Source organism: Muscardinus avellanarius (assembly GCF_963383645.1).
Source record: "Muscardinus avellanarius genome assembly, chromosome: 15".
NCBI classification, from domain to species: Eukaryota; Metazoa; Chordata; class Mammalia; order Rodentia; family Gliridae; genus Muscardinus; species Muscardinus avellanarius.
In genome coordinates this window covers 20,602,133-20,616,091 of record NC_137801.1, presented here as the reverse complement: position 1 = coordinate 20,616,091, position 13,959 = coordinate 20,602,133, and the positions used below count along the sequence as shown (strand labels likewise).

Below are 13,959 nucleotides of genomic sequence, written 5' to 3'. Positions count from 1 at the left end.
ACAGAACTGTGTTACAGTGCTTTACATGTAATATGACTTTATTCTGGTGTTTCCAGGCAGGCCTGATACTAAATGCCCAACGAACTCTGCTAAAAAACTCCTGCCTGGCAACTACACCTTGACCTCTCAACATAAACCAATCCAGACAGAAGCAAGTGCTCAGGGAGCAGGAGGGAAGAGCTCCGCAGTGGGGCAAGTGTAAGGGGCATTTAGGTCACAATGTCCTGAAGCTCGTGAGGCCTTGCTAGCACGTGTTACCCTTGGTCCCAGCTGACTCTCAGGATGGAAAGAGCTTTAAATAGAAGCAGTAGATGGTGACCCTAGTCCACGTGTTTCTATTTAAAGTCTAAATAGTTCTTAGGCACTAAGGGGAAAGGCAGAAGATGCTACTTACGCTGGAGAGCAGGGAAATATATGAGGTATTTCAGCAAAGGCAGGGTCACTGAAAAACCAGGAGCCTTTTAGGATTTCAATTTAGCATTACTAATACAGACAACAGGTTCTAAAACTTTTTTTTTTTGGTGATACTGGGGTGAAACCCAAGGGTTTTTCTACTTTCAGGCTATACTCCCAGACCTATTTTATACTTTATTTGGAAACAGTGTCTCACTAAGTTGCTGAGAGCCTCACTCAGTAGCTGAGGCTGGCTTTGAACCTGTGCGATCCTCCTGTCTCAGCCTCCCAATCGCGGGGATTACAAGCATGTGCCACCATGCCCAGCTGGTACTAAAACTCTTTAGGTAGAAATTATGTTAGTTTTTAGGTTATAATTCAACTTTAAATGACATCTTTGTAAATATGCTCTCAATTCAATCCGTCCGTGTAGCCACTACAAAACTTACCTGCATGTAGTACAATATGACCGGTACTAGATAGGACAAAGAGAAGGAAATGTCTCATGTATATCTGAGATTTGCACATGGATAAAAACTTGCAAAAAAAAAATTCCAGAAAAATATCATGGCTTTCATTATATGAAAAAGAACAGAAATATACAGAAAATCAAAACAGATTGTGTGTGTGCGTGCGTGCGTGTGTGTGTGTGAATGGAACTCAGAGGCATTTTACCTCTGAGCTATACTCTCAGCCTGGTTTATTCTTTTATTTTGAAACAGGGTCTCGCTAAGTTGCAGAAGGCCTCACTAAGTTGCAGAGGCTGGCTGCAAACCTGTAGTCCTCCAGTCTCAGCCTCTCATGTACTGAGATTACAAGTATGTGCCACCTTACCTGGCTCTCGAGACTGATTGAACATTTACTTTTCAAGTGCTCTTATAAAATAATTTTATTTTCAGAATAAAAAAATTGAGTGTGTTATGAACAGCTCGATGGCTTTATGCACTTATGAAACTGTCTGATTTGATACATTTCAGAAATGTGAAGGTGTGAAGTAAAACAAAAATTCCAAGAGAAAAACAAAAACCTTTTCCTGTTCTCAATTCTCTCCAAAAACACGAAGCTGGTTTCCATGGGCTTAAGTAGTGACAGGCCTTCAGCAGTTTTAACATTTACTGACAGAAAAGATGGTAAAGCAGAACAAATACTTTGGGTCTTGCTTATTTGTCCTTGTCTCTCGGCTGACAACGATGGGAGTTATTAATTACCCTCACAGACACATGAATCACAAACGCAAGCACAGACCAGAATAAGGGAAATGTTTAGCACACTTAAATGTGCTCTGAAGTCAACTTTACTCAAATAATCACTCTCAATTGAAACAAAGCCAGAAGGCGTGTTTGGACTGTTCACTGTGAGATGCCTGCGGGACATATCAGGCATTCCAAGGCCTGACATTATTTCAGTTGCCCAATCAGTACTATGTGGAACTACGCCAACTAGGCTAAAGGTAAACCTCCATGAAATAGTTATTACAAAATACTGCCTACGTGTCATCTAGTCAATGGAAATGAACACATAAGCAAAGCTACTTCCAACCACAAAAACCAAGTTATAAAACAGTTCTTTGTAAAATGTAGAAGCTTGAAGTTAATGAGAAGCCATGTCTAACATTACTAAAAGTAACATCACTCACAAGTTGCCACAATCTCCATTTTTCTTACACAAGAGATAATTTAACATTGCTTAAACCAGTTCAAATAATTTTGATTTTCTTTTCTTTTTTTGGGGTGTGTTTGTGTGTGTGTGTGTGTGTGGTACTGGGGATGGAACCCAGGGGCCTTTCTACCTCTGGGCTATACTCCCAGACCTATTTTATACTTTATTTGGAAACAGGGTCTCACTTAAGTTGCTGAAAGCCTCACTCAGTTGCTGAGGCTGGCTTCAAACCTGTGCAATCATCCTGTCTCAGCCTCCCAAGTGCAGGGATTACAAGCATGCGCCACCATGCTCGGCTAATATTTTTTATTTGATTTGTAATAAATTATGAATATGCCGGGCGTGGTGGCACACGCTTGTAATCCCCGCGCTTGGGAGGCAGAGACAGGAGGATCACACAGGTTCGAAGCCAGCCTCGCTGGCTTAAGAGACCCTGTTTCCAAATAAAATATAAAATAGGTCTGGGAGTATATCCTGGAGATAGAAGGGTTCCAATCCAGTACTACCAACAAGAAAAAAAAAACTGAGTATATACTAATAGCGTACATCATTTGAGCTATAGAATAAGTGTGTGTGTGTTATGTGTGTTACTAGAGATAAAACACAGGAGAATTCTACCTTTGAGTTATACCCCTTGTTCTGTATTATTTATTTATTTATTTATTATTATTGATTTTTTACAGTACTGGGGATTGAATACAGGGACAGTCTACCTCCAAGATACACCCCCAGCCCTTTATTTTGAAACAGGGTCTCAGTAATTTACAGAGGGCATCACTAAGTAGCTAAGGCTGTCTGCGAACTGTGATCTTCCTATCTCAGCCTCCCAAATACTGGGATTACAAGCAGGTGCCACCACGCCCGGCTCTATTTTTTTTTAGTGGCACTGGGGATTGAACCCAGGGACATTCTATCTCTAATCTACCCTCCCAAGCTGGGCGTGGTGGTGCATGCTTGTAATCCCTGCACTTGGAAGGCTGAGACAGGAGGATCACATAGGTTCAGAGCCAGCCTCAGCAACTTTGTGTGACCCTGTTTCCAAATAAAATATAAAAATAGGTCTGCGAGTATAACCTGGAGGTAGAAAGCCTTTGGGTTCCACCCCGCCCAGTACCACCAAAATAAATAAATAAATAAGCTACCCTCCCAGCCCAATTTTTTTTTTTTTTTTTTTGAAATAGGGTATTGCTAGGTTGCTGAGTCTTGCTTCTTATTGAGGCTGTTCTCAACCCTGTGATGCTCCTGTCTCAGCCTCCCAAGTACTGGGACTGCAGGTGTACACCGCTATGCCCAGCTCTCTATCAATCCCTTTAAACAAGATGCGGTTTTACTCACCTCTCTAGCCACATTACTTGTTTTCACTTCCTGGATAACTGTGCCAAAGATAATATAATCAACAGCTTCTTTGGGGACACTGGTCCGATGCAATAAACCCCTGAAAACAGAAATCCAAAGCAAAGCAACATTTCATGCATTAAGGTAGTGGAAGAATCATTAAAACATGCATTCATAAAACATGCATTTTTTTAAAAAAAAGGCAAGCTAAGCCAGGCGTGGTGGCACACGCTTGTAATCCCAGCACTTGGGAGGCTGAGACAGGAGGATCGCACAGGTTCAAAGCCAGCCTCTGCTACTTAGTGAGGCTCTCAGCAACTTAGTGAGACCCTATTTCCAAATAAAGTATAAAATAGGTCTGGGAGTATAGCCCAGAGGTAGAAAGCCTCTGGGTTCCACCCCCAGTACCACCAAAAAATAAAAAGGTAAGCTAGGGGTGTAGCTGAATGGTACAGAGCTTACCTTGCATGAGTTTGATACATAGCATCACAAAATAAATAAGATAAATAAAATGATCAAGAAATAAAGAAAGCTGATTTGGGGAAAGATAACTTTGATTTTTTGTATATGCTGAGCTTGAGAAAAGAGGTGAAATTAAGAGATCTGGGAGTGTTCTAAATAATAAATACTAGAGATTAAGTATACAAGTTTTTGTTTTTGGTACTGGGGATTGAACCCAGGATATATATACCTCAGAGCTACACCCTTAATCCCTTTTTTGTGCAGTCACTAGTAAGAGAAGTTTCCAAACTATGATTACTATAGAGAAATAGGACTGGAAGTAATTATTATGAAATTAGAGACAGTAAATGGCTAATGAGAAAAGAAAAGCTACTGCTACTTGTACTTATTCTTGCAATCTGGCAGAAAAAGAAACAGGACAAAGAGCTGAAATGGGCAGAAAGGTCAACTGAAGGGCTTTTCCCAACTAGGGAAGAACTGTGGGTGCTTGAGGAGAGTGAGGCAGTGTGCCACTGCAAAATCAATGAGCTGCCTTAAATATTTTCTTTTTTTTGTAGTGCTGGGGATTAAACTCAGGGGCATTCTACCTCTGAGCTATACCTCCAGCCCAATTTTTTATTCTTTATTTTGAAACAGGGTCTAAGTTGCAGAGAGCCTCGCTAAGTAGCTGAGACTGGCTGCAAACTAGGATCCTCCTGTCTCAGCCTCCCAAGTACCGGGATTACAAGCATGTGCCACCATGCCTGGCTTAAATATTATTTTCTACTTCTTAAACACCCATACGTTCTATGATCCACACCAAATTATTAATCTCTATCTCATTTAATCACAGCCAATTTTATATTTCTACTTGGCTTGTACCTCAATCTTCAGGTTTCTTACCAGGCTTCTTTCCAGAAAAACATCAACATAAACTGTTCAGCCACCCATATATATATATATATATATATATATATATATATATATATATATATATATATATATATATATGGTTCCAATGATAATCATTCAATATATGTATTATGGGCCGGTTGGTCAATTTAGTCCTGGGCTGGCTAGAGTGATCCTTAAAGAAGAATACTGTCATGCCAAACCACTGTTTAGGAAGCCAGTAAAATAAACATTGCTGACATAAGCTGCTCAAATTTGTGTAGCACATATGATTAAAATGAAGAATAAAATGGAGAATAAATTAATCTTATAAAAACTGACCAGTATTTGTTCTTATCACATAAAATTAATATGTCCTAGACATGAAAATTCTATAGGCCATGCAAATTCAAGCGTAAAATCTAGACAATGTGCCTCTAATGAAATAAGTACTAAAATGAACTGCCTCTACTTACGAAAGTGCTGCTCTGGCCAGATCATGTGGCATCAGGTCTTTATATCTGGGGGAAAAAGATAGATAATTTAAACCAAAAGCTGAGAGCTTCAATAGTAAAAGGTTCATTCAGTTTGAAATACCTAAAGGTCATCTAACATATGGTGCTAAAAATGCACTTATTACCCAAGACAGCCCATCAATTCAAATGGAGGAACAGTGTGACTTTGTTATTGGTTGTACTTAAAAATCTGGCAACCCTAGGCCAGCGAGACCAGAACCGGGGCCTCCCATGAGGCAAGGCCGCTGCTTGAGCCAGCGAGGTCTGGATCAGTCCACTGAGTAGCCAGGCCACTACTGGGGCCGTCAAGAGTGGGATCGGTACTTGCAACACGGCATGCACAGAGAAATATCGCAGAAAATATAAATCAGACGCTTCTCTTAATCAGCAATAACTAGGGGGAAAGGGGCAACAGGAAGAGGTCGAGCTATAGAAAGGGCCCTATAGTGAAGCAACTAATGTGACCAATCAGAGGGTATGTAATAGTGGAGGACGGGGCCTCTTTAAAACGCAGGAGGTACATGAACAAATGTATCAAAGTTAATCATCAAAGAAGCATGGGTTGAAGGAGGGGGAGGGAATGGGATGAGGGCTGGAGGAGGGCTAATTGTATGATGTGTGCTTGTATATCCTCTCAAGTCTTATACTCCAATGTGATTGATATATGACTACAATGCACCAATTTAAAAAATAAATTATTAAAAAAAAGAAATAAAAAAATACTAAGAACAAACAAACAAACAAAAAATCTGGCAACCCTTAACTCCTCCAGAGTTTGCCAAGGCTATAACAGAAAGTACTCCCTATACTTGCTTATTACATGACACATGTTAAATATTCTCTAAACCTGAGTGTGGCGGCGCACTCTTGTAATCTCAGTGCTTGGAAGGGTGAGGCAGGAGGATCGCAGCTTCTCAGCCAGCCTCAGCTACTTAGCGAAGCCCTCTGCAACTTAGTGAGACCCTGTTTCAAAACAAAGAATAAAAAATCGGGCTGGGGGTGTAGCTCGGAGGTAGAATGTCCCTGGGCTCAATCCCCAGCACCCCCCCCCAAAAAAAACCTAAAACACATCATCTTTTGAGGGCTATTGTGTGTGTGAACCAGGGGCATTCTATTATTGAGCTATTCCCCTGGCCTCAGTAATTTCGCATGACCCTGTTTCAAAAATAAAAAGGATTGGAAATATAGCTTGGTGGTAGAACACCCCTGGGTTCAATCCCTAGTACTGTGTATGTATGTGTGTGTGTGTTACTGGGAATGGAACCCAGGGCATTCTACCTACGAGCTACACCCCCCCCCAGCCCTATTTTTTATTGTTTATTTTGAAACAGGGTCTCACTGAGTTGCAAAGGGCCTAAGTAGCTGAGGCTGTCTGTGAACTGAAATCCTTCTGTCTCAGCCTCCCAAATGCTGAGATTATAAGTGTGTGCCACCACACCCAGCTGACCTTAACATTTTGAGGTTATGGATTTTGTGGGAAAATGTAAGAGGTAAAATGTTCCTGTCACTGCTTCTGAGGGTGAGTGACATTAAAATGACTGGTAATCTGGATAACTTGATCATTTGATTCAGACATTGCCTGCCAGTTTTTTCCCCACTATAAAAGTTATTGATTTTCCCCATTTGGACCTACACTGGGCTTTCAAAATAGATCTGTTCATCTAACATACTTGTTTTTGAAAAAAGATAGAAAACACAATTTGCCATATTATTCCACCACTGGCTTAACTTATTCTACATTCCTTTCCTGGAGATACTACCCCTGTTAAGTCCATTAATTATATGATGCCATCCATATTATATTAGCATAATACTAATAATATGGATAATAGATAGTATAATAATATCCTCACCATATTAAGTCCACTAATGATATAATGATACTAGGTCATATTTACAAAGACTGTTTTAGTACCTTAAAACAAGGAATAAATAACATGATCATTCCATACTTACGAAGTGCCCGACAGCAAAAACGGAATGCGAACGCCCTCTACCACCACAATATTCCTCATATTGGGTTTGGCTAAGGTCTTCTTTGATTTTGTCTGGACAGCTTTAAGATAAAGTTCAAAGAACTATTAATTAACATATATAAAGTCAGATGACTTCACATTTTTAAAGATAGGCTTTCTAAGAAGAATTAGATCACTCAATATCAAACTGCAGTTGTCATTTACTAAAGCACTTTAATATTTTTTTTTTTCTGGACTGGGGATGAAACCCAGAGGCATTCTACCTCTGAGCTACACCTTCAGCTCTATATTTTATTCTTTATTTTGAAACAAGGTTTCTGAGTTACAGAGGACCTCACTAAGAAAAGTAGCTGAGGCAATCCATGAACAGGATCCTCCTGTCTCAGCCTCCCAAATGTTGGGATTACAAGTATGTGCCACCACGCCCGGCTATACTTCAATATTTTTAAAAATAGCTAGACAGAAGGATTGCACAGATTCAAAGCCAGCCTCAGCTACTTAGTGAGGCTCTCAGCAACTTAATGAGACCCTGTTTCCAAATAAAGTATAAAATGGGTCTGGGAGTATAGCCTTGAGGTAAAAAAGCCCCTGGGTTCCACCCCCAGTACCACAAAAATAAAATAAAAATAAAAATAGCTAAACTGGGCATGGTGGCACATACTTGCAATCCCAGTTCTTAGGAGGCTGAGACAGGAAGATCGCAGTTTGCAGACAGCCTCAGCTACTTAGTGAGGCCCTCTGCAACTTAGTGAGTTCTTGTTTGGCTAAGGTCTTCTTTGATTCTACTTCCGAGCTATATTCCCAGCCCTATTTTTACTTTATTATTATTATTTTTTTTTTTCGGTACTGGGAATGAAACTACTTATCCTGCAACTGCATAAACTATTGTTAAAAAAAAAAAAAAAGACATAAGGCACCAGAATCCGAATGGAGAGTTAAAATATCTTGACTGCAGTCCCTCCTCTGCTAAGACTTTCTTATTTGTAAGTATGAGAGCTAGACTAAACTACTTGAAAACCGACAATAACTCCAGGCATGGTGGCGCACGCTTGTAATCCCCACGCTTGGGAGGCGGAGACAGGAGGATCGCACTGGTTCAAAGCCAGCCGGGCTGGCTTAAGAGACCCTGTTTCCAAATAAACATATGTAAAAAAATTGGTCTGGGAGTGTAGCCCAAAAGTAGAAGGGTTTCCAGGAACCCCAGTACCACCAAAACAAAAAAACAAACAAACAACAAAAAAACACACAAAACCAACAATAACTGGCTGATACACATCTTATATTCTGTACATAAAATTAAAATCAAAGAAAAGATGTGCCATGCATTGTACAATAGCTACATTTCCATGTGTTCTATATAGAGATATAGGTGTACATGTATGAAGAGAAATATAATCATCAAATCAGTCAAAATTTCCATCAGACACAGTTCATCAGATGACTGAAAACCTCAATAAATCCTGTATTTAATTCCTTCATTATCAAGCAGGGCTATTCTGATTGGCTTCAAGAAGAATCATTAGTTACAAAATTACTGCAACCTAAAACCTGTTCAGCAGAGGCTCACCTGCCCCCTGCCCTCAAATCAGCTGCTCACATGCCCTTGCTTTATCAGGTGCCTTCTTGCACCACTATTATCATCAGTGTTAACACAAACCACTTCAGAACACTGTGTTAGACACTGGGGACACTGAGAACTGAGTCTCCAGAGGGCTTTCAATATCACTGGGAGGACAAAAAAACCATCAAAAACAGTCACAGGGCAACCTAACGAGTAGCCTAAGTACCAGACAAATGTCTTCCTTGCTGGTGTTCAGATGACCTCCTCCACTTGGCAGGGATCAGGTCCATCTGTGTGACTGCACAGCAAAGGCCTGGTGAACAACTTGAATTAGGGACAAGGTGAACTGAGACAGAAAGAAATTATTCTTTATGGGGCTAATAGAAATCTATGCTCTAGTTAGAATTTAGAGGTCACAGGAAAGGTACTTGTAATATAATGGAATGAAATTTCTCTAACTGGGATTAGGCAGCAAACTTCTGAGAATGTACTGTATGAAAATATAAAAACATCATCTTGAAGTTGTCTTGAGTTTAGAGTTTTCAAAGGGCCAAGATATTTTCCTAACTATATGAGGTTGACAAGACTAAAATTATGTTTCTTTTTTTAGAGGAGGAAGCTAAAGCACAGGGAAGAGAGGTGACAGTTTAAGGTCAGACTGTACAGAAAGAGGTAGAACTGGAACAGAGTAAAAGTCTTCTGAATCCTGGAAGGTACTTTTTTTTTTTTTTTTTTTTGTGGTACTAAGAAATGAACCCAGGAACATTCTATCTCTGAGCTCCACGCCTAGCCCGCCCTCCCGCCCTCCCTCCCTCCCTTCCTTCCTTCCTTCCTTCCTCCTTCCTTCCTTCCCTTTGAGCTCTACCCTTAACCCTCCCTTCCTTCCTCCCTCCCTTCCTTCCCTCTGAGCTCCACCCCCAGCCCTTCCTTCCTTCCTTCCTTCCTTCCTTCCTTCCTTCCTTCCTTCCTTCCTTCCCTCCCTTCCTCCCCAGGGGCATTCTACCTCCAAATTACACCCCCAGACCCATTTTTATTCTTTATTTTGAAACAGGGTCTCAGTGAGTTGCAAAGGGCCTCACTAAGTAGCTGAGGCTGTCCACATACCACGATCCTCCGGTCTCAGCCTCCAAATGCTCAGATTACAAGGGCCTCACTACGTGGGGGAGGGCCTTACAAGTTGCGGTCTCAGCCTCCCAAGTACTGGGATCACCAGCATGCACTCCCATACCTGGCTCAGAGGTACTTTTTCTACTTGGTTATTATACATGTAGAAATACCATAATAAAAGCAAAATCAGAGGCAAAGATCAATACAAAAACTAGACAAGGAAAAAAAGTTAAGAATCTGTAAAGGTATTTTTAACACTGACCAGTGAAAATACAAATCTAAAGCATATTCTGCAAATGTGTCCACTCACCATGAACATGCCTCGTTCACTGGGTTTACTGCGGGTTTACAAGACTGTATCAAGTCAAATTCCTTACTCTTTTACTTTATATTGGCTAAACAATCTTCTTTTAAAACTAGTTCCCCGGGACTTCCGGGAAGATGGCGACCGAGAAAAGCGGGGCTTAAGAGTCCCGCTAACAACCAATCTCCATTACCACAAAAAGAGCGCCTTTCTTAGCCAGAAAACACCATCACCAGAAAAACAAAAAAACCACCAGGCTCCAGAGAGAAAGTGGACTGAGAACAGAGCTCAGGGCCACAGAGGAGACACACGCGCCCGAGGACGCGGCAGCAGCGCCATACTGCCGGCGGCAGCGGCGAACTCAGCGGACGGCTACAGCAAGCCGAGGTGAGCTGATGTGGAACAGCCAGGCGGGATCTTTCGGCGCAGACAGCATTTAAAGCTCCCAGTGGCTGAGCTCAGCACACGCTGCAGGGATTCAGAGTAGAAATCAAAACCAGAGAAGAAAAAATACGCCAGCCTCATGGCCGAGGGTGTGGCAGAGGCGCCATATTGCCACCGGCGGCGGCAGCAGCAGTGAATTCACCGAGTCCAGTACAGCTACATCTACGTACTCAAGAACAGTGAGTCAAATTGCGGGCCACAGAGGAGAAATCCCAGTATTGTGCCTCCTGGGACTTGACCCAGTGAGGGAGTGGTGGTGGCAGAGATATCACACCATAGGAGAGCGTGCAACCTGGCACCCCCCGTAGTTTAAAGCAGCCTCTATCGACTCCCTGGGTCGGAGACTCTGTGATACAACCCAGTAAAGGAGTAGTAGGGTCTGAGATAATACAGACTCGAGATCCAGAGCACCTTAAGTGAAGCCATAGTGACCCAAGGGAAGAACCCAGAGAAGGCACAAACCTCCGAAATCATGGGAAAGAGGAATAACACTGAAGTAATGAATGTGCACAACCCCACAACATCAGAACCTGATAAAACAGAAAATCAGAGATTTCTAGAAGATCAAATCAGGAAAATAACTGTAGAAATAATAGAGGTGCTTCGAAAAGAACTCAGAGAGAGCCAAAAAGAGATAAAGGATGCAATTAATGAAGTAAAGGCCTCAATTCAAAGCACAAACAACCGATTAGACCACATGGAGAACAGAATCTCGCTCTTAGAAGATGAGCAATCCAAAAATGAATGCATAGTTTCTAATCTAGAAAAAGATATCCAACAGCAGGAATCTGACATTGAAGAAATATGGGCCCATCTTAAGAGAGCTAACCTAAGAATAATTGGAATAGAGGAGGGAAAAGAAAGTGATACCAAAGGGATCAACAATCTCTTCAAGGAAGTAATAGCAGAAAATTTTCCAAATATAGAGCAAGAGGTTGATACACAGATCCAGGAAACTTATAGAACTCCCTTTAGACAGGATCCGAGAAGAGGATCCCCACGCCATATAATTGTCAAAATGACCAATGTGGAAGCCAAGCAGAGAATCTTAAAGGCAACAAAAACAAAGGGCCAACTCACATTCAGAGGCAAACCAATTAGAATCACTCCAGACTTCCCAAACCAAGTCATGAGAGCCAGAAGGGCTTGGAGTAACATATTCCAAACTCTGAAAGAAAACAACTTCCAGCCAAAAATTTCCTATCCAGCAAAACTTTCTATCAAATTAGATGGAGAAATAAGAAGCTTCCATGACAAACAGAAACTGAAGGAATATATGTCTTCAAAACCAGCGCTAGAGAAAATACTCAAAGAGATTAACTACAAAGAAGAAATAGGTAACACTCACCAGAACCAGAGAAACAAGAGTTTCCATCCAACAGACAACTAAGATTGGTTATCTGTGGAGATTCATTATTTATGTTAGTCTTTTACCTATCTCTAAATTGTATTGTTTGCCTTTATTGTTGTTAATTTTTAGGATTTCTAGTTGGAATATTAATATATCTTCAGATATAGCATTTGGAAATATTTTATCCAATTCTATTAGTAACTTTTAACTCTGTTTACATTGTCTTTGGATATACAATATTTTCTTTTATTTTTTAGGGAGTTTGTATATTCTTCTGTTGCCTGTGCCATTGAAATCATATCCAAGAAATCACTGCCAATTTCAATGTTGTGAGGTTTTATGACCCAGATTTTCTCCTAAAAGTTTATAGTCTTAAGATTTATATTTAGGTCTTTTATCTATTTTGAGTTAATACTTGTATATGGGATTAGGTAAGGGTCCAATTTTATTCTTTTCCATGTAATTATTATTTTTCAACAATATTTAGTTAAAAGAGTATTATTTCTACCACCAAATCTTCGTGGAAACCTTGTCAAAAATAACTTGACAATATAGGGAAGAATTTAGTTCTAGGCTTGTATTTAACTCCAATGGTCTATATATCTGCCTTTAGAACAGTACTACACTGTTTCAATTATTGTAGCTTTATATGGTTTGAAATCAGAAAATATACATCTTCTAGCTTTGTTTTTGCTTCGAGATTGTTTTGGGTATCTAGAGTCCATATTCCATATCAGGATAGATTTTTTTCTGAAAAATAAATATATGATAGTTTCACCTAAAAAGAAAAAAATATTCTCTGGTAAGAAAGAAAGCAAAAAGAAATATTGAAATGTTATCTTTAAGTCATCAAAAGATTGGTATCAGACAAATGAAACTGTTATGTGAGATTATCATTTTTAATTTTGGATAAATTGCTATAATACTAGATGTCAACCACTAAGCCAAGCATGGGAGGGAGGGATGGGGAGAGAATGGGGTGGGGATCGGGTGGGGGCTGACTGGGCGATGTGTGCATGTATGTCTACAAAAGTTTGTATCCCACTATGATGTATGAATACAGTGCACCAATAAAATAAAATTAAAAAAAAAAAAAAAAAAAAAAAACTAGTTCCCCATTCGCCTATGTAAGAGGAATGGGTCCTCTTACATATGGGTTAAGAAGATATTCAATAGAGAAGCTTATCACTAATACAATATTTAAAAGCTAAATTCTGAATCCACAATCGTCTCAAAAGTGTTTGTAAGCTGATTGGCTCAAGACTGAGAGCAGAAGGCAAATGACTGACCACTTGGGTTTACGGAATCCTCATGAATCCATCCAGCTCTAACGCCAGGAAGCCGCTTCCTGTGAACATCTTCAAACCCAATCTTAAATAATGTAATATGGCCCTAAAAATTTTTATTTTGAAGACAGCAGTGGTGTTCATGTTGCTCATAAAAGAGAATATGTTAGCAAATTATTTTGGGATTTTATTTATTCAAAATATAGAATCTAACATTAAAATAAGAAATGCTTGTTTTTTAAATTACTATACCTGGGGCAGCTTGTAGGTAGGAAGAACAGCTCAGAGGTCTTACAGCTAGAAAACAAAATAAACCGTTTACAAAGCAATATTATTCAATGTCTGTGTAAAGTGCTTATAGATACAAATCTAATCTTTAAAAAAAAATTTAAACTTACAAAATCTGAGAGCCCATTTTGATGTCCTGGGAAGGTTTTTAAAAGTAGAAGTCAAGATGGAAGTCATTCTGAAATATAGAAAGAGAGGAACAAAGTATATCCTGGGTTACCTGAGCAATCTGTGGTCTATAAACTCAGATAAGCTTCTCCATGGCTATTATAAAGTACCAACATTTTAATCTATTATCAACTCTTCTCTTCTTTCTCCTTTTTTTGTACCTGGGGTTGAATCCAGGGGCATTTAGCTCTAAGCTAGACCCTGGCCTTATTTTACTTTTTATTTTGAAACAGAGCCGGG

The 13,959-nt window shown here is 40.0% G+C and overlaps 1 protein-coding gene across 1 annotated transcript in view; it reads right to left on the bottom strand.

The window, feature by feature from the left end:
* The window catches only part of HADHB (hydroxyacyl-CoA dehydrogenase trifunctional multienzyme complex subunit beta), a gene marked incomplete at both ends in the record, with an annotated part of 28,852 nt that extends 15,124 nt beyond the window's left edge, over positions 1–13,728 (bottom strand). Inside the window, 5 exons of the mRNA XM_080711921.1 lie at positions 3,388–3,487; positions 5,196–5,240; positions 7,191–7,290; positions 13,516–13,560; positions 13,662–13,728. Coding sequence (XP_080568047.1) covers positions 3,388–3,487; positions 5,196–5,240; positions 7,191–7,290; positions 13,516–13,560; positions 13,662–13,728 — 357 coding nt within the window. The remainder of the gene's footprint in view (positions 1–3,387; positions 3,488–5,195; positions 5,241–7,190; positions 7,291–13,515; positions 13,561–13,661) is intronic.
* Positions 13,729–13,959: the final 231 nt, after the last annotated feature.